A 26,135-nucleotide genomic window follows, 5' to 3' on the forward strand; every position below is an offset into this window, starting at 1 on the left:
GTGGTACAGGCTTCTAAAAGTCGTACTAACCCAAATGCATTTCCAACTACTCCTTCTGATAGGCAGTCGAAGAGAATAGAAGCGTACGCAATGAATTTTTCTTGAGCAGCCTGACCCATAGGACAGTTAAATCATTGTGACTTTTAGGCAGATACTAACATGCTTTATGGGATAGAGTATCTGATGTTCTACCCGCAGTCTCTGAATAAGTCAGATAGGTGTTTCAGTATATAGTCTATGGACAGGATGCTGCAAATGTTTTTTATCAAATCTTGATTAGACACCACCGATTTTCTTGTAAGAGCAATTGGTACCAACGTAGTGTTAAGCTATGCTTCAGTTCGCTCTACGACCTTTTCCCCAGACATGCAACAGTTACTGATGGATTTGCCCTTTCAAGGCTATAAGCTTTTCGGTGCAAAGAAAGACTAAGCCCTTGAAAGATTCATAGACAGTAAAGATACTGTCCACTCACCGGGCAGAGCTACACAAAAATGGCTGTTTCCCCAACAAGGGCCTTTTCAAGGCTTCAGAAGGGGCTTCATGCAGTGACAGAGGCAATATTAATCTCAGCAACAGCAGACCACCCACTGATCTAGAGCAGGGTCCTGCAAAGTCGATCCTGCAGGTCCACATACACACCAGATTTTTAGCAGATCCCCATTTAGATAAATGTTGTTATCTTAGAAATCTAGCATAGATCTGGCCCTCCAGGACTGACTTTTGAGAACCCTGATGTAGAGGAAGAGGTAGGGGAGCAGGATGTTAAAAGTTCAGCCCCCAACGGCAACGTTCTAGACAGTCCTCAGCTCCTCCTGCTGCAGCCGCAGTACAACTCCATTAATTTAGTCTTAACAATCCACGATCAACTGGGTGGAGTTTGACTCACCTTTTACTGCCCCTGATGAATCATTGGGTGCTCCAGCTTGTGAACCAAGGCTACTATCTACCCTTCTTTTCCTCCACACATGCTACCCACACCTTATCATCTACCGGAGGACCACTTATCTACACTGCAAAGAGATGTCCTAACTCTCTTGGCCAAGGGAGCAATAGAGAGAGTGCTGGTCTCAGAAATCTGGACTGGTTTCTCCATCAATGTGCTGAAGTCACACCTGACTCCTATACAGCAGCTTATCTTCATCGGAGCCATGCTTGATACGGTGCTCATCAGAGCTATCCCTCTGCCTCATATGATCCCGATGCTTTAACCTGCAGCCTGGGTTTCAGGGAAGTTAGCTATAAGGCATCTTGCATCCAGCTTGTGAACAACGCCAGGTGGCACACGCAGGCTTCTACGGTGATATCTGAAGTCCAAGTGGGCTCAGCACCAATAAATCTGTCAGATTTAATCCAGGTGTCGAAGGAGAATACAAAACGTCTGCAGTGGGGGCTGAGAGACTACAGTAGGTCCAGCAGCAGACCACTTTTCCTAGCATACTCAGAGATAAGGGTTGTGAAGAATGCATTATTACAGGGTTGTTGAGGTCATCTGGGAGAGTATACACTCAGAGGACTTTGGTCTCTGGCGGAGGATTGCCTCTGCATCAACTTGCTGGAGTTGCAAGCGATTGGCTTGGCACTGAGGGCATACCTCATGACAATCAAGGAGGGGAATAGGTAAAGGTACTCATGGACAAAACGACAAAAGTGATATTGCAACAAACAGGGTGGAGTGGGGTCGTAGACCCTGCGCTAGGAAGTAATACGTCTCTGAAAGTAGCATTTCACTGGTAGTACAACACCTGACAGGATTGGTATATGCCAGGGCACACAAACTCAGCTGACGTTCCCTAGCTGATCACAAATTGCTATTACATTCGGAGGTGGCACAGGGAGTCTTCCACAAACAGGGAGAACCATGGATCGATCCATTGACCACCGCAGGGAACATGCAGTTTTACGCCTTTTGCACATTGGCGTTTGCAAGGCAGTCTTCATTAGGCAGTGCTTTTTGCCAGCATCGGGGTAGGGACTCCTGTATTCTTCCACCCCTCCCTCTTCTGCCCAGACTGCTAAAACAATAACTGGGACCAAGACATCCTAGTGGCTCCAAACTGAGTGAGGAGTGTGTGGTACACATAATGTATGACCTTTGCATCTGTCCTCAAATCTGGCTGCCCTTTCGGGAGCAGCTCCTGTCAGAGCAACAGAGTTGGGTTCTACACACAAACCAGCACAACCTAGTCCTCCATGCATGGAGATTAAGTGACAGCAATTCATGGCTGTTGAACTTCCTCATGAAGTAGTTGGTGTTATCCTGGCAGCCAAGCGTCTGTGTGGTATTCCAGCATGGAGAGGCAACCCAGATGCAGCCCAGAAAAAAATGAACTGACATCAGCGGGCAGGGGTGGCATGCGGCTCTGCTCCATCACGGCATTGCTGGGAAACTTCTCCTGATAAATATTCGCACCTGTTGATATTCTTAAGGTGAGGAACCTGCAGTTAGACGTATCAATCAGAATGTTTGTGTTGCATTAACAAGCACAGAGCTTCACCTTCTCTGCCAGGAAGGGTTGAACGTCAAAGGCAACAAAAAGAGCAAGACGCTTCATCATTGAGTCCTGCTCAGTATGACCATCCAATCAGGTGGGCTCATCCTCACTCTTGGAGGGAGTTCTTTGATGTACTAGTTTCTGGGATTCTCAAAGCTCTATTAAAATTGTCAAAAGGGAACACAAAGGTCCTTCAGCACATTAACGTGTGCACTAATAACCAGATGTGTAGTAAATCATGGATGGTGCACCAGTTATTACACAAAACTGATTAAATAAATTGAATAATATTGTTCCAATTTTCCTGTGCCTACAGACAAAAGCCTGGAAGTACCAAAGCAGTTTGTACTGAATGAATGTAGTGGATGCATGAATGAACGTAGTGGATGCACGAATGAATGAGTGTCCCCAATAATCAACAAATGAGTCACCCTCTGTAACGCCTTATCTGGTAGAGACACTATTTAGCCGCAGATTCCTTACCTTAGAATTATCCACAGGCATCAGGCTGGATCCAGAGATATTTTCTTGAGCAGTACCCTGGCGTGCCTGTAGGTGACATCGTTCGGCTCCGCATGGTGCCATTGGCATCGTTCGCGCCCAAGTGAAGTGCGCAGTGCCTATATAGGCGCCACCCCAGAGTGCTGATGTCAGTTACTTTTCGTGTCTTTCCACGCCAGATGTGCAGAACCATGAGATACACTGACTACTGATGTGGAATACTAGGGCCCTGAAAGGGGAAAACCCGGTCTCGGAGAATCCATTCGCAAAGCGGGGAGAATGGGTGGGTCAGTAATGAATCTGCGGTTAGATAGTGTCTCTACCACATAAGGCGTTACCAAAGGTAAGTAACTTGTTCATCTGGTAGAGACTTCTAGCCAAAGATTCCTAACATTTGCATTGATACCCAAGCAATACCTCCTACCTCCTCTACGAACCGATTTCACACAAGAAAGTCTTGCAGTACAGAACAGGGAAAATGGCCAATTCTAGAGACCTGACTGTCCAGGCAGTAGTGCTTAGGAAATGTGTGCAGGAAAGCTCACGTTACCGCCTGGCAGATGTCCAAGACAGGAACTCCGTGTGCTAACGCAGTTGTTGCAGCTTTAGCACTGGTAGAATGAGCATGCAAATTCTCAGGGGGTTGCTTCTTAGCTAATATGCAGCAGATTTTGATACAGAGCAAGATCCATCGTGAGATGGTCCTGTTCTGTATTGCCCGTCCTTTCATTACTCCAACATACCCCACGAAGAGTTGGTCGTCACCCGAACTTCTCGTGTGCGATCAAGGTAGAACGACAACGATCTTTTTGGGTCCAAACGGTAAAGCCCCTCCCCTTCCTAGGAGGTATGAGGTGGAGTGCAAAAGTATGCAGAATAATGGATTGGCCTACGTGAAATGAAGTGACCACTTTCGAGAGAAAGGAAGCTTTTGTACAAACCACCAGTTTGTCTGGGTAGATCTTCAGATAAGGAGGCTTGGACGGCAAGGCCTAAAGCTCACTGATACCGCGGACAGAAGTTACTGGTGTCAGGAAGTCCATCTTGATGGTAATAAGCCTGAGAGGAGAGTTGTGCAAGCACTCAAAGGGAGCACACATAAGGAAAGGGAGGACAAGATTCAGGTCCCATTGGGGCATAATGAAAGGAAAAGGTGGAAACAAATGTTGTAAACCTTTCAGAAGGAAAATGCTACTTACCAGTATGCAGCTGTTCTTGGCATGTAGAGCTGCAGGGCTGTACACTTTTGCATGGATCGCCATCTGGTGTTGGGCTCGGATGTTTGCATGTTGTTTTTGTCGAAGAAGTCTTTGTAGTCACGAGGTTGGTGACTCCTCCTTCAGTCGACAGTTCGCATGGGCATCGACTCCATCCTTAGATTGTTTTTGCCATGCAGGGTTCGATGGAGTAGTGAAGTAGAAAGATGTCCATGTGTAATGTATCTAAGTAAGATAATATTGGAACAGATAGAGGTATCCGAGGAGGCGGGTGGGCATGTACAACTCTGCAGCTTTACATGCCAAGAACAGATGCATACTGGTAAGTAGCATTTTCCGTTCGAAGCATATGAGCTGCAGATTGTACATCTTTTGCTTAGACTATACAGAAGTTACCTAGTTAGCGGTGGCTACCTGTATCTGTTGCAGTAGTTTGAAATAGTGTTTTTAATACAGCCTGGCCCACACTAGCTTTTTAATTTTGCTTGCACATCTACACAATAGTGTTTTGTGAAGGTGTGTGGTGTAGCCCAACTTGCTGCTTTGCATATGTCATCTAGGGGAATGTTCCCTAAGAATGCCATAGAAGCCCCTAGTTTGCGTGTAGAGTGAGCTCTAGGGTGAATGGTTAATGTGCGTTTGGCTTTGATCTAGCATATTTTTATGCATTTTACAATCCAACTTGCAATTCCTGTTTTGGATATAGGAGTACCTTTATGAGGTGGGGAGAAAGCCACAAAAAGTTGTTTGGTTTTCCTAAAGGATTTTGTTCTTTCAATGTAGTAGAGTATTGCTCTTTTAACGTCTAAGGTGTGTAGAGCTCTTTCTGCCACTGAGTCTGGTTGAGGAAAAAACACTGGAAGTTCAACAGACTGGTTGAGATGGAAGGCAGATACTACTTTGGGTAAAAATGTTGGGTTAGTCCTAAGAACCACTTTGCTATGATGGATTTGTAAAAATGGTTCTGGTATAGTTAATGCCTGGAGTTCACTAACTCTTCTGAGAGATGTGATAGCAATTAAAAAGGCTACTTTCCAAGTGAGGAACTGTAGTGCACATTTGTGGAGCAGTTCAAAAGGAGGACCCATTAGTCTGGTAAGCACTACATTAAGGTTCCACACCGGAGAGGGTGGAGCTCTTGGTGGAATTATTCTTTTAAGTCCTTCCATAAAATCTTTGATAGCAGGAACTCGAAACAAAGACAAGTGTTGTCTGTTTTGTAGGTAGGCCGTTATGGCGGTGAGAAGTAACCTAATAGATGTATATGCTAGGTTACATTGTTGTAGATACAAGAGGTAACAGATGATGTTCTGAATGGCAGCATCTAGTGGGTTGATCTTGTTGTGTGTGCAATAAATAACGAATCGCTTCCATTTTGCCGCATACCATGCTTGTTGTAGGGCGCCTAGCCTCTTTAATGACTTTCATACATTTCAGGAGCCAGATCACAAGGTTGAGTTGATTGGAATCTGGGTGTCTTATCTCTCCATGGTTCTGAGTAAGAAGTTTGGGTGAGAGGGGTAGCGTTTGATGTGGTAATACCGATAGTCCCAAAAGAGCTGTGAACCATGGTTGCCTTGCCCATGTTGGAGCAACTAGGATCATTGTGAGGTAATGTTGTTTGAGTTTCCGAACCACTAACGGAATTAGTGGGAGAGGCGGAAAAGCGTAAGCAAATTTGCTTGACCAATTCATCCATAGCGCTTTGCCTTTGGACAATGGGTGTGGATACCTGGATGCGAAGTTTGGGCATTTTGTGTTTTGATGTGTGGCAAACAGATCTATTTCTGGGTGTCCCCACAGGCGAAAGAATGGAAGAAGAACTTGAGGATGAAGTTCCCATTCATGGATCTGCTATGCTTGACGGCTGAGCAGATCTGCAATCTGATTGTGGACCCCTGGGAGATGTTCTGCTAGGAGGTATATCTTTTGTGGAATGGCCCATCTCCATATGCTTTGAGCTAGGTGTGAGAGCTGTGGGGAGTGTGTCCCGCCTTGCTTCTGTATGTAATACATTGCTGTCATGTTGTCTGTTCGGATTAGGACAGCTTTGCCTAGAAGGTGTAGTTGAAAAGATTTCAACACTAGGAAGATTGCTAACAATTCCAGGTAGTTTATGTGAAATTGTTTTTGTTGGGGGGTCCAGATTCCCTGGATAGTATGGGTTTGAAGATGAGTTCCCCAGCCGTTGAGTGATGCGTCTGTTAGCACTATCTGTGGAACTGGCTCGAGGAACGACCGCCCTTTGGAAAGGTTCACAAACCTGAGACATTTCCTGTGAGCGGGATGAATGGGAATGTGGAGGTAGGCATCCTTTAGATCTAGAGTGGAGAGAAAGTCACCTTGCTGAAGTAGTGGAAGCACTTGTTGTAAAGTGACCATGTAGAAATGGTCTGATTGGATGTAGAAGTTGAGCGGTCTGAGGTCCAGTATTGGCCTGAGACAGCCGTCTTTTTTACGGAATTAGAAAATAGAGGGAATAGATCCCTGTGCCTTGATGAGACGAGGAAACTTGTTCTATTGCAAGTTTTAACAATAGTGCAATAACCTCTTGTTTGAGAAGCGTCAGGTGTTCTGATGACAATGGACGCTGTTTGGGAGGAATTTTTGGGGGATGGGGGGGGGGGGAAGAAGTGAGTTCCAGGCAATAACCATACTGGATAGTTTGTCTTGCCCACTTCCCCCGACAGGAGTGGGATGATCGGGGGGAAGCGCAGCAAAGTCACTGTTTGGTATTAGGGGAGCTGCGGGTGTTATTACCCCTGCCTCTGCCCTTGTTGTTGTTGCCCCTGTAACCTCATCTAGAGTATCCTCTGGAAAAGGAGCCCTGGTTGGGACTTTTGTAGGATGAGGCCGGGTGCTCCAGTGTATTTGTTTTGGAGCCTGCTCTATAGAAGGAATGTCGAAAGTAGCCTCTCGTAGAGGGTGACTGCAGGGCTCCCATAGACTTGGCAGTCTGTGTCCTTTTTTTTATCTTTTCCAAAGATGTGTCCACTGCAGGGCCAAAGAGGTGCTCATGGTCAAAAGGCTGATTAAGGATACTGTTATGCACTTCTTGTTTAAAGCCAGATATCCTGAGCCAGGCATGTCTGCGTAGTAAAACACTTGAATTTACTGCTGCATCGAGCATGCATTTAATGCGTTAGTGATTAGTTTGCCTTCCTGTATAAGGTCATTGGCTTTGTCTTTATATTGTTCAGGTAGGTGCTGAATGAACTTTTCCAGCTCATCATAGTGAGCCCAGTCATACCTCGCCAGGAGGGCTTATGTGTTGACTATTTTCCAGTAGTTTGCAGCTTGAGACGCCATACGTTTGCCTGATGCGTCTAATAATTTAGATTCTTTGTCAGGAGGTGGTGTGTCGCCTGACCCCTGAGAATTTGCTCTTTTGCGTGCATTTGCTACGACCAGGCAATCTAAAGGAAGCTGACCCTTGCTGTATATAGGGTCAGTGGGAGCTTCCTTGTACTTTTTATCTATTCTGTGGTTAAGAACCCTAGCTCTAACCGGGTCTTTGAACACCTCAGGGGCGTGTCTAAGAAGACCTTTAAGCATTGGCAAGACATGAGACTATCTTTGTGGCTGGTCAAAGGTTTCTAGAAGAATATCCTCTTCTACGGGCTCTGAGTGTAGTTTGACTCCATGGTATGTTGCGGCCCTATATATTAGTTGCCATCTGGTGTAGATGGTTTTGAGAGGTAGAAATCCGGATCATTATGTAGATCAGGATCGGTATTATAGTCATGCCATGGGTCTGGATCTTGTGGTGGATCATCAGGATCCTCAGGGTCTACTGGTATTATATTTTCATCTTCTTGCCCATCCCCATGTGCATTGTCAATATCTCAGGTTGTGGAGAATGTGCTGGAGAAATTAGTAGATTAGGGTTAATTGGTAGGGAGCTGGGGGTGAAGGTGGTGGTGAAGTATTAGTGGCCATGTGTATTTTCTTTAGAGGAACCGGTGCATGTGGTAAATGTTCTGGTTTCCTCTTTGTAGGTAGCAAAGTAACTATATGACCAGTCTTTGGATGAATTAAGATGGTTGTTTGCTTCGGATTCGGGAGAAAAAGTTCTTCGGAATCGATAGTTTTCTTCGTTGTGGAAGATTTGTCTTTTGAAACTGGTCTTGGCTGTTTAGCAGCAGTGTCCAGTATAGAAGCTTTCCCTGGCTCCGAGACCTTCGGTGCGGATTGTTTCGGCTCCGGAGGTTTTTGTTTGATAGGCTTAGATATGGAAGGCTTCGGTGCCGAGGTCTTATCCGGCTGCTTCGGTGCCGAGGTCTTATTCGGCTGCTTTGGTGCCGAGGGGTCTTTTGGCGGTTTCGGTGTCGAATGATTTTCTGGTGCGGACGGAGGGGTGCGCGGCATCTCAGGAGACTTAGCTTTTGGTGCCGAAGATGGTTTTTCGGGACCGGGTGGCTGGTTCGAGTCGAAGCCGGAAGGCTTTTGTTTTTCCTTCGGAGCCGGGCCTGGAGGCGGGGCGCTCGAAGTCTTTGTTCGGTGTGGACCTGAGACCGGATGCCAAGGTGTCACCGGAGCCTTTGGTATGGGTTTGGGTGGGGCAGGTGTCTCGGTACTCACGTCCCGTTGAGCCGGGGTGACGTAATCTTCGGAGACCGTGACCTGTTCTTCCTGTTCTGGTTCCGGAAGGCTATCGGGACCTGGATGAAAGATGTCCGGAATGGAACCTGTGTCTCGGGACATCTTGTGGCGTCGAGCCAGACAGTCCCGGATGGTCTTCTTGGACTTGAAGGATAGACAAGCCTCACAGTCGTCCTCTCGATGTTTTGGAGAGAGGCACAGATAACAAATGGGATGGAGGTCCGAGTGTGGGAATTTAGCACCACACCGGGGACATTTCTTAAAGAGAGTCCGTTCCATCGACATCCGTCGTTACCGGCACGGGTAGGCCCAGCCGCCCGTGTCGAAGTTCGCAGGCGTCAAAGTTTTTCTAAAGTTGGCGAGGGTGCACGTCGAAAGGAACGCGATCGGGACAATACCATCGGTTAGCTGTGATTGCGCATTGAAAGGAGGTTCGATAACGACACCGACCCGGAGCACAGCAAGTCACATCCGAACCCGATGGCGGAAAAAAACAATCTAAGGATGGAGTCGATGCCCATGTGCGCTGTCGACCGAAGGAGGAGTCACCAACCTCGTGACTACAAATACTTCTTCGACAAAAACAACATGCAAACAACCAAGCCCAACACCAGATGGCGATCTACGCAAAAGTGTACAATCTGCAGCTCATATGCCTCGAACACCTATTTACAATAGGGGATTTAAAGAGGGACAACTGGTCAGACAACTACAGAAAAGCTGAAACAGCAGAGATCTAACCCTTCAGAGGGCACAAAGGGAAAGAATGAAAAAAATAACCTGAAAAAGGGGAGCAGAAAGGGGAACGAACTGTCTTTCTGTACACCATGCCACAAAGTTTCACCACCAGCAGGCGTAAACCGTGTTAGTGGAGGGATACCTGGCTACCAAGGTAACGTTACAGACTTCAGGAGAGAGGTCGTAAAATGTCAACTGGTACTGCTCAATCTCCACACAAAACAGCAGAGTGTTGACAGGTTCAGGTGGAGAACCCTTCCCTGCTGCTGTGACAGAAGATCCTCCTGAAGGGGCAGCCTGATCGGAGGACCGATGGCTATAATCAACAGCTCGGGATACCAGGATGATTTGGGCAGGGTCATTCCTGATCCTTGAGAACTCTGGGCAAGAGTGGTATGGGCAGAAAGGCATACAGAAGGCCTGAGCTACACTCGAGATGAAAAGCATCTCGGAAATGAGAGTCGACTTGGTAACTCTAGTGAGCAGAATTGCTAACATTGCGCGTTCTCGGCAGTAGCGAACAGATCTAACCAAGGCTCTCCCCACTGCTGAAAGAGACCTTGCATCACCTTCGGAGTGATAAGTCATTCGTGATCCACTAGGCATCTTCGGCTGAGTTTGTCCGCCCTTGCATTCAGAAAGCCCTCCAGGTGTTAAACTACTAGGGATATGCCCTGCTGTTCCGGCTATGTCCAGAAGAGGCAGGGTCTCTTGACAAAGGGTCCACTACCCCACCCCGCCCTGCTTCTTGAAGTACCACATGGTGGTGGTGTTATCCGTGAACACCTGCACTAGCCTTCCCTTGATGGAGGGTAGAAAGGCTTTCAAATCCAGCTGGATTGCTAGGAGCTCCAATAGGTTGATGTGATATGGATTCTGACAGAGACTAGAGGCCTCTGATCTTTACCTCTCCCAGAATCCCACCCCCATCCCAGGAGTGACACATCTGTCACTACTGTCAGATCTAGTTGGGGAAGGGAGAGGGAACTGCCGCTGACCCAATCACGGGTCAATAACTATCACTGCAGACCTTTGCAGTTCCCTCCGACATCTAATCCATGTTGGAGAGATTCCCTTGATGCTGTGCCCACTGGAAGTTCAGGTCCCACTGCAGAGCCAACATATGCAACCACAACTTACTTCTGGTTTTGGCACTCTCTCTCTATGGCCCCCTTGGCCAAAAGAGCCATCACTTCCTGGCAGAGAAGGGATAGATGGTCCTCCGTCAGCCAGTAGTTAGCAGGTGGCTTTGAGGGAGGGGTACTCTCTGAGAGAGTAGCCCCTTCGGACAATATGCAAAACCCACTTGTCCGATATTCTGGACTTTCAGTGGGGCTTTTGATGGCGAATGCTGCCGCCCACTGGGTGCCCAAGATGGCAGACGGGCAGACTAGGAGGGTTTGGAGGCTACGGCTGCCTGGGTGGAGTGCACTAACTTGAACGCTGGCTACATGCAGGGCTGGGAAGCATGTGCGCGGCAGAGGGTGGACAGTAGGGACGCAGCTGAAATCTCCTTCCGTGGCCAAGAAAGGAGTGATAGGTAGATTGAGGGCTCACGGAAAGGACCAGGCCTCAAGCCCTGCTTTTCTTAAAGTGCTCCAGCGCCGAAGCCATCTGGTCTCAGATGAGACACTAGCCATCAAAGGGCATGTCAATGAGGGCTGATTGAACATCCCCAGAAAAGTCAGTAGTCCTCAACCAGGCGTGGTGCCGCAGGGCCACCGCCGCCGAAAGTCTGTCCGGTGGTGTCCAGTCCACATCTAATGGTGAACTTAGCTGAAGGCCTCCTATTGGCAATAGCCTAGGAGAGAATGGCCCAGGCCTCCCCTGGGACCATTGCCAGCACCTGCACAACCGTATCCCACAGAACGTGGGAATAGTGTCCCAAAAGGAATGCGGTGCTCACTGGCGCAATGCCAGGAGGGTGGAAGAAAACATTTTCTTGCCTGAGTTGTACAGCCTCTTGGATTCCTGATCTGGCAGTGCAGTTGGGAATTCACCGGGATTTACGTGGGAAGTGAAGGCTTGGACCACCAAGCTCTCCAGGTTATGGTGTTCTGTGAAGAATTTGGGGTACCCTGGAGTGGGGCGGTGGTGGTGGGCAACTGTCCAGTTCACCGGAGCCTCTGTGTTGGTCTTGGCCAAATCCCAAGCGGAACACCAGTAAGTGCTTCATTAAAAGGGAGACGTGGTTCTAAAGGGGATGCTCTCGGCTGAAGCACTTCTGACAAGACTTTAGTGTTGACTGCCAACGATGGTAAGGTAAGGTTCAGGACATCAGCCGCCACCCGCAACTCTACTGCGAATTAAGCTACCTTCTCCATAGCCATGTTGGGGGGAAGAGAGCATGCCAGTTTCTGGAGAGGGATCCAGTCTGCTGGTGTGCGCCAAATCCTCACACCAGTCTATGTTGTTATCATATGCTGGCATTCTTCGGGGTCCATCGACCCCTCCCATTCCTCCCTGAGTCTTAGCCCATAAGGATAGGGCTCAGGTTCTGACCTGGAAGGTATGGGTCCTGTAGGCGCAGGAGTCTGTATCGGCAACGCCCTTCCAGCTCCGTGTCGTAGTCAAAGTTAAGGATGCAAATGGGGAAGGCGATGCCGGTAGCGTTGGGTTTGGGACCTGTGCGAGATCCAGATCTATCTCTGGATCCCTGGGCCTGACTGGCCGGAGCTGCCACTGGCGTGGATCTAGTAGGAGCCCCTCCCAATCCAGTAAAGGCCCCTCCCAAGCCTGTGGGGCCCAAAGGCACACCAGAGGGAACGGGCTGCCCAAAATTCTCTCAACTGGGCAGGGGTCACTCCAGCTGCTAGAAACTCAGGGAGTTGCGGCGCAGGACCAGATACTAGCTTAACCAGAAAGCCAAGCCTTGAGTGACGCTCCCTGGCATCTGGATTGTCCTGGCGATGCACATCGAGCCGCCAGGAGCTTGTGGGATCGTTCCCTCAAAGCCTTCGGGTAGTGGTTGTACTCGAGGTACCAGAAACATAAGGTGCAGGTCTGTCACTGACATCGAGCGGTGACAGGTGTCACAGGGCTTAAAGCAAGCCTTCTTAGATGACATATCCGGTCACACGAGTAGGAAAAAAATTCAAAACACTTTGACAAAACGTTGAAAAAAGGCAGTCAAAAATTGACTAGAGGTAGCACTGACTGGTGCAGAAAGGAAAAAACTTACATCAGCATGCTGAGGTGGTGCCTATATAGGCACCGTACACACCACTTCCGGCGCGGATGACGCTATGTGGAGTCGAACTACATCACCTACCAGCGTACTGCTTAAAAAAATAAAACCCGCTCTAGTCTGATGCTTGGGGATAATTCCAAGGTACGGAATCTGCAGCTGGAAATCTCTATCAGATAGAGCATATACAAATGGTGATACAATAGTTCAAGTGAAAATGAAGGGATCTTTTAGGTCCTAAAGAAAGCTGGGTAACCCAAAGAGCAGACATAGACTGGCTTAAACATGTAGACCGTGAGTATGGATGTAAGAGAACGAATAATCTTCATAAACTTCTGCTGTTGATTCAATTGGCTAAAGAACTCTTCTATTAAAACAATTACATAACAGTGAGTTTCCTTTAGGCAAATTTAATAGAGATGTGAGGATCCCCAAAATAGAACATCAAAGAGTTCCCTCCAAGAGAGAAGCGAAGCCCGCATGCTTGGATACACAAATCAAGGAAGGACTCAATGATGAAGTATGCCATAGAATTTCAGTGAGTGGGAGTTCTTTTAAAGAGGACAGAAGGTCTCAAACTGGATGGTACGTGTTTTTTAAACCTAAAGATAAGTGGGCTATTTCTTTGGTATATATCAAAGGCAACAGCCACGAGGATGATGAACAAATTCAGAAGGTGCTGAAACAGGCAGAGGAACCAACACAGTACTTGAATCATGGGTGTGAACTAGAACTACTTTCTAAGCTACTGTTGAGATGTGCCACTGCTTCGATTACATGCTTCAGTGGAGTGAGGGGACTCTAGGATTGTTGGCCAGGTTGGAAAATGGTGCTTGATCAGTATGTCTGAAGTTAGGTAAGTGTTTGGCTTGAGGTATGTGTTTAATGGTGTCGAGTCGACAGCGGATACCTGCTGAAGGGTCTGATTAGAAGTGTTGGTTTAATTCTTAACAGAATGCAACTAGTTTTGGCTTTTTGTGATGGGCTGGGCTGGACTGGATAACGTCAGAAGGGACGGCAATGTGGTCTGCTCAATCCAGGGAAGGCATGGGTTGCCATTGTGATGAGACAGAAGTTTAGACAAGCTGTCTCACTACTGGTGGTCTTAACAAGTTTTGGAAGCATTTCTTTCATGTTCACGATCTTTGTATCAACTGCAAGGCTGAAGTCATGCAGCAAGATTTTTTATAACAGGTCAGCAATTTTGGTGCTCAATGCTAACCTAGATCATGGGTACTCTCAAACTATTTCTAAGGGGTCAAAAGTATAGTGTGGTTTGTGGCCGAACCCGCACCGATGGGGCAGGGATAGAGTAGGGAAGCTAATTTCACCCTTCAAAAAGAGACGTGCAGTGACATGGGGGCGTTAGGGACAGGGTCAAATTGGGCCACAAAATAGGCCCCAGTACCAAAATAAAAGCGTCCCCCTTTAGTAAATTAGAAAACTAAAGACCTGGCCCATGTCAGCAAATTGAGACAGTTTTTATTTTGTAAAGAGATGGCGTATACGTTTTTTGCAAGGTATGGAAGACTGCATAGATTTGAGCTTGCTGCACACAACGTTACTTTTGATATCAGGAAAAACAACTGTAAAACCTGACACAGCAGACTGTAAAACAGACCCACAAAAAGTCAAAACAAGCATTGGCATAGCCAATAGGTCTCGCCTTTGGGACCTTATAAGTGTTTAGCCATGCAACAGTTGCATAACTAAATACTTATAAGGTCCCAAAAGCGAGACCTATTAGCTATGCCAAGCGGCCGTGAAAGTAATTGCGGTAAAGGGCGGCGCGCACGCCCGCGCACATGCACTGTAGCTCTAGGCTGGCCTGGTAGCACTTTTTGGAGCCCTCTCAATTAGTCTCGCCAGACCAGCGCAGGCGCTGGGTCAGGCGAGACCTAAACAGTCCACAGACTGACCTGACCTGCAGGCAGATTTCATGGGCAGGCAGGCTTCTTGACAAGGAGGGCAGGCGGGCTGATGGCATGCAGGCTGCCAAAGTAGTGACACAAGCTGTTCGGCGAGGAGGGGGGGGGGGCAGACTGGCACGATCCATGGGAGGCCCCCTGCTGCGTGTGCAGTCCCTTCTGGCAGGCAGAGAGAAGTGCAGGAGAGAGCAGGCTGAGGGCAGCGTGGCCAGCGCAGGTGGCGACGTCCTCACAAAGGTAGCAGGAAACTTTCTGAAAGGCTCCTTAAAAATCAGCAGTGAATGCATAACAGCTGACTTTTAAGGGGCCTTTGCTTACCGCCAATGCCGAGCGTGTGTAGTCACTGAGGCCAGGGCTTTAAGTGGGCAGTTTTTTAAAGGGGGGGATCGAAACGGGTCTCTATCGGGCTATGTTTTGTACCCTGGCGCAGGCGGTCCGTTTTTTCCGGACTGCAGTGACAGCAGACACATCGATAGGCACTGCTCACTTCTGACTAGTAGAGAAGTTACAGCATGACGTCATGCCAGGTGAGCGTTGGAGGGGCAGGGAAACCCCATTAAAGACAGTCCTTTTCTCTCTGGAATTCTCTTCTCTTTTTGAAACTCAGGAGCAGGAACATCCTCGTGTCACCAGGGTTTTAGGTGGAAACCTTTTCAGTATTCTATACAACAAGCCATAGTTGTTGCTTATTTATCTTATGCAACTAACAACCATTGGCAAAGCCAATAGTCCTGACTTCTTGCAAGTATGATGTTACTTGTTGTATCATATATCTGGATGCAATGACAGAAATAGCAAAATACAAGTCGTGCAGCAGACTATGCTAAACCCAGATTTGTTGCTTATTAGTTTTTAGCCCCGCATTTGAGACATCCTGCAGTTTTTTCATCCCACTTAAAGCCCTGACTGAGGCTTTCAGTAAACACCAAAAAGGGCCACTGGAGCATGCGCAGTAAACTTGATATGGGGATGCTCGAGCTGCCTTAGTTTGTGTTTACTAAAACCTTTGGGGGTCGCGCTATGGAGCAACTGTGCTGGGCCTGCCCGAGCAAGAACATGGCCATGAAAATGGTCCACGGGCTGCCAAGCAAGGTCTGCCGGCCCGTACTCTGAGTACCACGGACCTAGATCGTAGGGGTCTACAGATGAGGTGAACAGTGACAGTCTGGGTCACAAACAGTGCACTGTTTTAGATGAGGAGTTCATACAACTTGAAACTGCTACTAACCACAGAGTACATGGTCTTGTGTGCGTGATTCACATACTGGATTATATATATATATATATATATATATATATATATATATATATATATATATATATATATATATATATATATATATATATATATATAGAGAGAGAGATATTTTTTTCTCGTTCTCTGTTTTGATACAAAAACAGGTGGTATAGCGACCACTGAACCACAAACAAGGGTGCGAGGTATAAGAGTCTAATTACAGTAGCGTTCATGTCAGACAGCAGTCCTGTGCCACTTGTGGGCAAGTGGTTGAGCCCATCATTCATGATAATTATGCAAAAACATTTGCACCATTTTGGTAATGCGGTACTTGTCCGCCTGAGCTTCCACTCCTCATATTCCCATTAGTGAGCAACATCTTCAGCATTTTCTAGGAACCTCATATTTTCCCCAGCCCCATGCTGTCCTCATACACCAGCCTAGATTGGATTCCCAGGCATGTACCCTTGAGACCCTGACATGCCCCCAAGTTTCAGATCATATCTTGTCTTGCCACCACCATCAAAGCATTACTGCAAAAAAGAAGTATGTAGTGGTCTGAGGTTTATTCCCCAAAATGTCCAGGGTTACCAGCTGTAGGGTAAGTTTCAGTCTAGTACCTAGGAGTGCTGATATCTTTCGACTAACTATTAACCCAGTAGTCTTGAACCCTGGGGCAGCCCCAGTTTGTGTTAATCAGAGTGCCTTTCTGCCTGCATTCCCTTAAACAGAGACCCTGGTCGATTCATCTCATTTGGACCAATCTGGTCCTCGTAAAATAGGCTCTGTTGTGTATTTTCAGTTGAATTAATTGGAATTCCAATCGTATGGCTACCTTACGAGCGTAACGGCAAGCTGCTCCCCGATTATCTTCTGGCCTGCTCATGTCTCACTCCCATTTACCCCCAAGACTGTACAGTGGAGGAAGGCTGTTGCGTAGGAGTGGAGTTTAGTTGGGACAAGGTCTGTCTGGTCAAGCTGGCCCCTAGTTCCCTGTACTCCAAAGGCGTCTGATACCGTGTGCCTCCTGTAGCATCTCCATGTGTCTTTGCAAGAGATATCTCAGTTGCTGAGACTAGAGATATTGGCTTCCTATTAGCTCATATTGTCCAGTTATTCAGGAAAGGGTATCTCATCCCCTGGCCAGACGTCACCTACTTTAGATATTCCCAACAGGTCCCATATCCTGTGGCCCTCTATGTCGCCTAGTCCCTTCAGAATTTGGATGGTGTATATTCTCATGGTACATGGATGTTAAAATTACATATGAAGGTGGTGAAGAATGATGTCTTGAAGATGAAGAGCACATTTACTTTGTTTTAGATTTGGTATCCCCCATGGCTGCTGCAGGGTGCCTTTTGAAGTGCTAGTTGATAAGCATGAGTTATTGCATGTCTTCTGGATGTGTATTATGTAAGATGATGAGTGGGATACGAATTAACTTGTTTAGGGGTTTACTGTGCTTGGGTGATGAGTGGGGGAACTTACCAAACAAGGCTGTTTTTCCCTAGTAAAATGAGCCATGGGTTTCTCACGGAGCATACATGTGTATTCTGAGCCCACAATCACACACAATAAACCCATTCTAACTACTGTTAACTTTTATACTGTAGCCTCTGTATTCAGAGTTTTAAATGAAATAGAAGGGTATTTAGATTTCCTCATAGTTTAAGATATGTGTAATTCAGAGCACAATTGACAATTATTGTATGTTGCTGAGGCTGTGCGAGCACAAACACAGATAAATGCAGTGCCTTCTATAAATCTTAGTGTGGTACACCTTTAGGTGTCCCCTGATATCTAGAGAGTAGACGGTCTACACGGTAGCCTCCAACCTCATTGCTTGCAACTACTACCATCATGATGGTCAGACAACAAGAAGGCCTTATGGAACAATCCTCTTCCTCTCCTATATTCTGAAGTAGAAAAGTTGTATATGTGGGCCTTGTTCAAAAGTTCATAGCTCATAATTATTCAAGGCACACAATAACCTACAGTCTCTTGTACATTTGCAGAGAGTGGACTGAAATGTTCGCTTGTCATTTATTTCCCACCATGGGAGAGGCTAATGCACAATCAATCTCGTCACAAAAACGATCAAAGAATTTACAAACGAATTCTTCTATTTGTTAATTGATTGCAGTGTCGTACATGGATGAAGCCACCATTCGAACCGATACATTAAGTGTCTCTTGTGCTCTTGCTCGTGACGACTCCCACAACGTATGATAGCTAGCTAGCTTCAACATTTTGCCGCACTACACATTTCGCAAAGATTGAGGATAGCCTCACAAAAAATGCGTGCTTCATTCATAGCATCCATTACGTGCCTATACATTTTCATCAGAATAGCAAAATATATTGACCACATTTATGCCACATCTGTCTACTGCTGCAAAGACAGTTCTATAGACAACTGACATCACAAGGATGTTTTAAGTTTCTTTTACAGAGAGCAAACATCTAAAAGTCTGATCAACTCTTTATAGTTTTGCACAGTCTACCAGGGGTATTGCTACTGCGCAAGCACTCTTCACGGACACTCCACTCAGACATTTATAAAGCTTGCCATTTTTCTCATCTTTATGAAGTACTACAGATGTGTGGCAGGAGGAGCTATGGAATCTTTTCAGATAAGGTTAGCCTCATTCCTGCTTCCAGTTCTGAAAATTTAATTGAATTGACACTTGTATAGCGCATGGCTACCCGGAAGCATCCCAGCACTGAGGTCGTAACTTAGAGGACCAATCTCTTATGAAAAAAGCCAAGTCTTTAATTGTTTTCGGGACGTCAGATGGTTTGGTTCCCTCCGAAGATGTAGCGGGAGGGTATTCCAAAGTCTGGAGGCATTAAGTGAGAAAAGCCTTCCACCACTTCTGGCCTTTTTTATCCTAGGGACCACAGCAAGATGGAGTTCGTTTGATCAGAGCTTCCTATTCGCCCTGTAGGGGCGAATCATGGCATTATTGATTAGGGGTCCACTCCCATCCAGCGACTTATGGGCTATGCAAAGAGCCTTGAAGTCTATTCTCTCCTGTACCAGGAGCCAGTGGAGAAAACGTAGTGCAGGTCTTGCTGAACAACGGTTGGGGGTCTCAGTGAGCAGCCTCGCCGATAATCTGAATTTTATAAATTTCTATGTTTATAGAAGGCAAACACTTTCCCCTTACCAGCTCCAAATTGGCACTTATGATTACATCAATAGCAATGGGCGGGACAAAGTGCAATATTAAATACATTTTTAGGATGGTCTTCCTGGTAGGAAGAGGGTGCTGCCAAAAAGCTGGCTGGAGCCAAAACGTTGATTATCAAAAAGGTGAGATTGTTACAGGCATGCACTGCACTGGTTTTTGGTACTCGTATATAAAATTATTGCTTCGTACTATGATGAGGTAGTCATCACCTGCATGGCAGGAGTGAGAGCCTCTTGTCAAGGTCTGCATGACAAGCGACACCTTAGTTGACAATGATGTAGGCATCGCCGGCAATGGCCTGTTGGTCTTTTCATTGTCATCCAGAGAAGCATGTTCACCCCAAAAGTAAGTTCCCCTACAATGAGACACTGTCTAAGAAGAAAAGGAGATGAGTCTTGCTGGTTATTGACTGTATAATGCTCAACAAGGTTGATGACAATTGGAATGTCAGTGTGCTGAGTGTGGAAATTTGAGGTTTAGGCAGGTCAAGGCAGTTGTCTACAGCTTAGCAGCAGTTGCAGAGGCTTTTGAAGCCTGAAGGGGCAGAATGCCACACGAGGGCATGGCCTCTAAGAGCTTTATACTCTTGGTGCTCTTGGAAGGTGGAAGAGTAGGGGCACCCTAAATGGAATCCTCCCCAAAGGACATAACTTGCAGAGCAAATACAGAATCATTTCTCTGTCTTTTGGAGTTTTTTGTGCAACATGTTCTGCAAATGTTACAGTTCTGAGGGTCATAATCAGGTTACGGGATCATGCAGAAACTCTTCTTTACAGCCCCAGTTTAACACTATGTGAAAAAATATATACTTTTTCAGTAACAGTGCAGTCATAATAAATGTGTAAATGTTAAGTCAGAGTAAAGTGAGCATGGGAGGGCATTGCCCTTTCAGAGAGGAAGGACAACTTGTTGTTGGGCAGATGGGAGAACCCACTGGTGAGGAGCATGCTAATCTGGGGCCTATGTGGTCTTAAAGGCTAAAAAGCTTTAGGCTCATAAAGGTGAAATGATGGCGGAAGATGTTATTTTTGATTGCTACATGTTTCATATACTATCTAGATAACGTACTTTACTTCACTGCTCATTACACATAACACAACAGCGCACTAAAATATCTACACCAATGACTGTAAAGGTTTGTCACTCAATGAAAACCAAAATGTGGTGAAAAATAGCAACTGACTTGATCCTTGGTCATCTTCTGCAGCTCCTCCTCCCAAGCTGCTCTGTCGTCATCTAGATAGTAGGAAGCAGGTGGGCTGAGTCCGTGCAGGATCTGGGGGTCTCGGTCCTGGCAGAGGGCAGTCAGGTGGCCGATGTATAACTTCAACTTGCTGCGGTTCTGGTCGAGTTCTAAAAGAGGCTGGGTTATCTGGTTAAGACAATTGAAAATTGGTTCATACACTTACGCAGGGTGCACAGTCAGACAAAAAATTTACATTAATAATTGGCAGAACTCCAGCACAATAAGTCACAGAGAATGAAAACGAAGTGAAGAAACGAGCTTTGTACTTATGCTACTCTGCATACACAAGAACGAGTAATACGCATATCCAGATACAATTTAAAACCTGAAGGCTACATATATTTTAATCACATCCCAATTACGCAAATCTAGAGCTAAAAAAAAAAATCAAACTTTATTTGGTTTTTATCAAGCCATAAAAGTCGCAGATAAAAAGAAAATACAGAAAGTGCTTTAAAAACATGGGTTTCAAGAGAGAACAGTTTGACACGTTTAGAATCCATGAGGACACATCAAGGCCCTCCAGATCAAGTCATTTGAAATTCAATGTCCTAGATCAGACACAATAAGTTTAAGTATATGAGGTTTGTGAAACACTTTCCAGCACGACACCACACCCTAGAAATAAACTATTTATTTTCTTTATAAAGTGCATAGTGCCCTGGACCATAGTGCCCAAGAGAAAACAGCTTAATACGTTTAGCATTCATGGGGACACATCAGGGCCGTCCAGATCAGGTCATTTAAAATTCAATGTCCTACATCAGACACAATAAAACAATTATTCACTTATGTTTAAGTATATGAGTTTTGCTAAAAAAAATATCGAGCATGACACCAAACCCTGGAGATGAACATTTTTTTTATAACGTGCATAGTGCCTTTAACCAGCGCCGGAAAATCTCAAAAACGGCAAGCAGGCCTTAGAGACAGACATTTTGTGTGTGCCTTTTAAAAGTGCCAGTAAATATTTAAAATTCGCCAGAGTTGCGAATGATCTATTTAGGCAAGTAAAAAGGTCAAGTTTGATACATAATCTTACAAAAGAAATAGAGCAATCATTTTCCAACTAGCCTCCTTAAACGAACTGCAGCAGTGATTTATCTATAAATAATTTCGCAGATATATTCTGTTTGTGTAGCCAAAGGTGGAAAAAGGCCGGCCTACTTTTTCGAATATTCAGCACCCTCAGGAGTGGTAAAATGAATTCCTTACGGGTTTATCATATAGCTGACGGAAAAAAAGAAAATGCAGTATGCTCTGCGATGAATTACAATCACAAGTGCAGGGATCCAGATGGGAATCGTGATATGTTATACTAGGATACGACACCAGAAAGTGCGCGTTGTCCAATCTAAATCTTGGAAGGACATTTTTTTTAAATGCCTAAAAGGGTACAGAAGATATTGTCCAATTCCTTCTAACCAAAAGGTAAATAATCTGCTACATGCTTTTTGCTAACCTCCCCATGTTCTCTTCGCACCATTAAGATATTTAAAAGATCACGTCTTAATGAAAGTTTTGTAACAGACGTTATAAGATGCGGGTTAGCAAAACAGTCTTGCCTCCCCATGAGGGCCATCTGCGTCCTGACATGGCCAAGCCACAGTATTTTGTGTTTGGTCACACTTTAGGCAATTCCGAATTATTGCTCGGTTAAGGGCCGGTTCCTCATTTACCCAGATCGAACACCACAACATAATTGGGGCGATTTGTATTCGATCTGCCAGAGGAGTTAGCCCCAATTCCTTATGACAAATAATGGAGGGCTTGCTGGGTGGGGCAGACATTCATCTTCTAAGGAAGACATTTTCAATGGTTTGTAAGGTTGATGAATTACAAAAACCCCATACCCCAGCTCCGTACAGACTCACAGCACAGCACCGGGAGTTTTAAATATTAAAGAGGGTATTGATTGGTTTAGACCCATGCTGTCTACTGAACCTGGACAGGGCTTCTAGCGTTTTTTCGAAGCTCCTTCTCCTAGCTTTCACGAGGTGGGCCCACGTGCCTTTCTGGTTAAAAGGAATGCCTAGGTAGGAGAAATTTGAGACCCGAGATAATTTTTCATTGCTTATAAAACAAGGTCTTTTTTTACAGTGTACTTTCCCCACCACCATGACATGTGACCTGGCTGTATTGGTCTTTAGGCCCAGCTCACTCAAATTCATTGCATCTGTTGACAAGGGATTGCAGCCCCCACACCTGTTCTTGCGATCATAATGACTATGGTATGCTATAATTGCCCAGATTCTAGAAACGCTTAAAAAGTCATTGGTTGGACTACCAAGGACCCGCATTGCCATGCTAATGCAGAATATACACTGTACATGTGCAGACTAACAATAACAGTAATACAAATGCCCACTTAAAAGGGTATGCTAGAAAACATATCCGCAGCATTCCACATTCAGGAGAAAAAAATGACTGCATTTAAATTCTAGATTGTAAATATGTAGACAGTTAAAAACACTGGCAAAGCTGTAAGTTGTTGTCAAGTCTGTACAAAAAACTGCGTGCGAAACAAAAATCATAATTTCTGATGACATTTCTGCTCTGAGTTAGGGGCTGTCAAATGTTTAGCATCAGATCATTTAAATGGTTTGTGTATTGCACATTGTTGAGATTACATTTTTAATCCATAAACTGGAATTTGTTGACAAAAAAAATGAAAAGCTGGTGTTTGAAGAAAAATATTGTACTTTCAGAAAAAGCTGCACCGTTATTTGTGGATACAATGAAATTATTTAGCAAAAACAAAAAGCTACTATTTGAGATCAAAATTAGTATTTAAATAAACAGCTGTATTTTCTTACTGTATTTAATCCTCTGACCAAACCTATGTTGATGGCAGTGGTTAGATAGCTTGGCATGGTCAAAAATAACAAACCAGTTAATAAAGTGACCCATCCATACGATGGGCTCTCTTTTAAAATGTGTTGGGCCTCTGACGTCCTGAGTAAAAACAAAAGATTGAAACAAGATTGGCCAGCCAGTGAATCTGAATGCAAGTTTAAATCTTCTAAAAGAGTGACCACTAGAGGATCTAACTATCTTACCTCCCACAATGTCTACCAAAGCGAGGACGACTCATTGGGGAGCAAGGACGATGCATCAAAACATAACAAATAAATACCATCATAGGACAGAGCAAGCATCGAACAACTCGCCCTTCTAACTATATTCCACTCACATTTCTTTTTACAGAGTTATAAATAAAAGCCAAGCCTTCCCTGCCATGCTATACAATCAGAATAAGAAATCATATAACCATCAGGAATCGCCCAGGCAACATTGGGGCAAAGGCTTCATGTAACTATGTTTTGGTTGAAAAGTCTATATCAAACTGATTATTTACCAAGTCTCTGAAAGTCTCCATGCTGCATTTTGTCAGGGAGTGTAGTTAGCAGTACAGCAAGATCGCTAGCCAGAAGCAGGGAAATGGGCAATCAGTGGGCTCACAGGTCGCCATAAGTGACACTCACCAAGTTGGAGATGCCTATCGGCTGAATGCAAATTGCATGCATATACGGGGTGGTGCAGTTCTTCAGCAGAGTACACTTGGCAAGATATTCCCCAGTGGTCCACATGGTCTCACTGCAAATGCACATAGACTGGGTTTACTTTGGTGCCAGACAGACAGTCCTGCTTGCTGATAATAAGTACATAGCCTATGAGGTTGGACTGCAACATGCAGTTCGGGGGCAATGTTTCCCAAGATGGTCACTAGGTAGGAAGAGACTCCCCAGCATACGATCAACAGAATAAAATGCAGAAATAAACAGTTAGACAAGAATTAGCATGGCACAGTCATAAAAGGCACTAACACTGAAAGAAACTGAATAACAAATAATACACCCACCCCAAATAGGCATCACACAAAATTGTGGAGACCAAGTCCTAGCTAAACAGTCAGTCCTCAGAAGATGCCAAGTTATAACCTTACAATCTCGACACAGCTGGGGGCCACTCTGCACGCAGCGCCAGAGCCTAGACCACAACACAGGGTGCCTAGACAACTCCTAAGATGGCTTAACTCAACTGGATGTACACAATTTGATAGCAAAGAATGTGTGCAAAAAGGCAGCGAAAGCAGTAAGAGCTGTTTTTCCTAAGTATGAGGAGTTTTAGTCATTGTCAAATTCTGAGGAAAAATAATCTAGTCCTATCAGTGGTGGATACAAATGCTATCTCTTGAGAAAAAACAAGAAGGTGGATTCTGCTTTAAAAAAGTAATTACCTAAAGAACAGAGGTAAGAAGAGTACAAACCCGGAAGAGCATCTTCTCCAGAGATTAAAAAGGAAAATATTGGTGTCCTATTTTTCAAAGGAGGGGATAAGGGAAACGATTAGTATTTTATCAAAGGTGACCCAAAAAGAAACGACGATGACTGAGTTTTAGTGAAGAGAAATCAAATGATACAAAGGATGAGGTGGTGGGAATATGCTTGAACCAGGGGGAATTCCTCACCCAAGGTCAAACGGCTGATTAGAAGGGTGTGTAACCTGAGGAGCACAATGATTTAACATTGGAATGTTCCAGACCAGCGATAAGTGACAAGGTTTGGCAGACACTGGAACAAAATGCAAAAAATGGTAAGATATCTGTTAGAATTAGGGAAAGACCTGAAAAAACTGCTTCAAACGTCATTGACGACCTGCCACCATAAACCTCTTGACCAGATTACTTTCTCTGGTATGACACAGCAGTACTTATAGTTGAGGCTAGTACTTTTCCGCTACCTAGTTTTAAGGCCAAACGGTCCATGACATCAGTATATGTGTTGGCAATTTAGATTTAGTATAAGAAAGACATTCTTTTCATATGCTCACAGTCTGATAATTACTGCATAATACAATTTTGACAGAATTTAAGACAAAATAAGTGAAAGGGGCATTAGACATTTGTATAGAGACAGCATTTTAGATGTTCAGCGTGGAACCGCAAATTTTATATTTAGGGCCATGGACATATAGAGAAAAAGGAAGATGGCATTTGTCTAGTTTGTGTGGTTGATTATTGTGCCACCATTATCAAATGCATTAGCACTTTATTACCCTATGATGTTCTGCTATGTAAGATGAAGCATTTCATGTTTAAGTATTTGTCCCATATGTGTTACGGAAAGCAATCCAATTGCACACACATTTGGTATTAAAGAAGAGGCAACCATAAAGGGTTTCTTTCTGAGCTTGCAAAGGTTTGTAGGTCAGAAAATGAGAAGAAATGTGAAAAAAAGATAAAGAACACAACCTTCTATGTGGATAGGATGTCAGCAAGACAGGATCACTATGACATGTTCATTACTGCATCTTGATAATACTAAGCACAATCACCAGACAAATAGCTCTGAAAAAAACAAAACGTACTCCAAAGACGAACAGTTCCTAGTCCAGTGCAATTGCTAAAAGAGCATTTGCACTCAGCTGCTCCTCTCTATTATTCCTTTTTCTGGACACTCTGCAAGCCCAATTTGCAGGATTGTTACGAGCACAGCATAGGAGTCTTTGGTAACCAAATAAGGGGAGGTCCTCGACACAATGATGCTTAAGATTACGAAAGGCTTACACATGAAAGTCTACAAGAGATCCTGGTAGAGGTCCTAGAGTCCTACAGCCACATAAGACCCGAGAAATTGGTAAGGGCTCCCCCAGAGGAAAGACCATTTACAGACATTCAAGGCGAAGGACAGGAAAGGTATAATTAGCCTTTAAGAGGAGCAGGTCTACACTTAAAGGTGAAGTGAGAATAAATAGAAGGACAACAAACGGAAATGATATTTGTGTTAT

At 45.1% G+C, this 26,135-nt stretch overlaps 1 protein-coding gene across 11 annotated transcripts in view; it reads right to left on the bottom strand.

The window, feature by feature from the left end:
* Positions 1-26,135, bottom strand: part of ERC1 (ELKS/RAB6-interacting/CAST family member 1) — a 1,928,212-nt gene that overhangs the window by 70,214 nt on the left and 1,831,863 nt on the right. For 10 of the 11 annotated variants that reach the window (XM_085652245.1, XM_085652246.1, XM_085652244.1 and 7 more), the window contains one exon: positions 20,283-20,471. In XM_085652245.1, coding sequence (XP_085508371.1) covers positions 20,283-20,471 — 189 coding nt within the window. Of the gene's footprint in view, positions 1-20,282; positions 20,472-26,135 lie in introns of those variants that run through there. The other variant, XM_085652248.1, reaches the window with a different exon arrangement.

Source organism: Triturus cristatus, chromosome 4_1 (genome assembly GCF_964204655.1).
Source record: "Triturus cristatus chromosome 4_1, aTriCri1.1, whole genome shotgun sequence".
Classification (NCBI taxonomy): domain Eukaryota; kingdom Metazoa; phylum Chordata; class Amphibia; order Caudata; family Salamandridae; genus Triturus; species Triturus cristatus.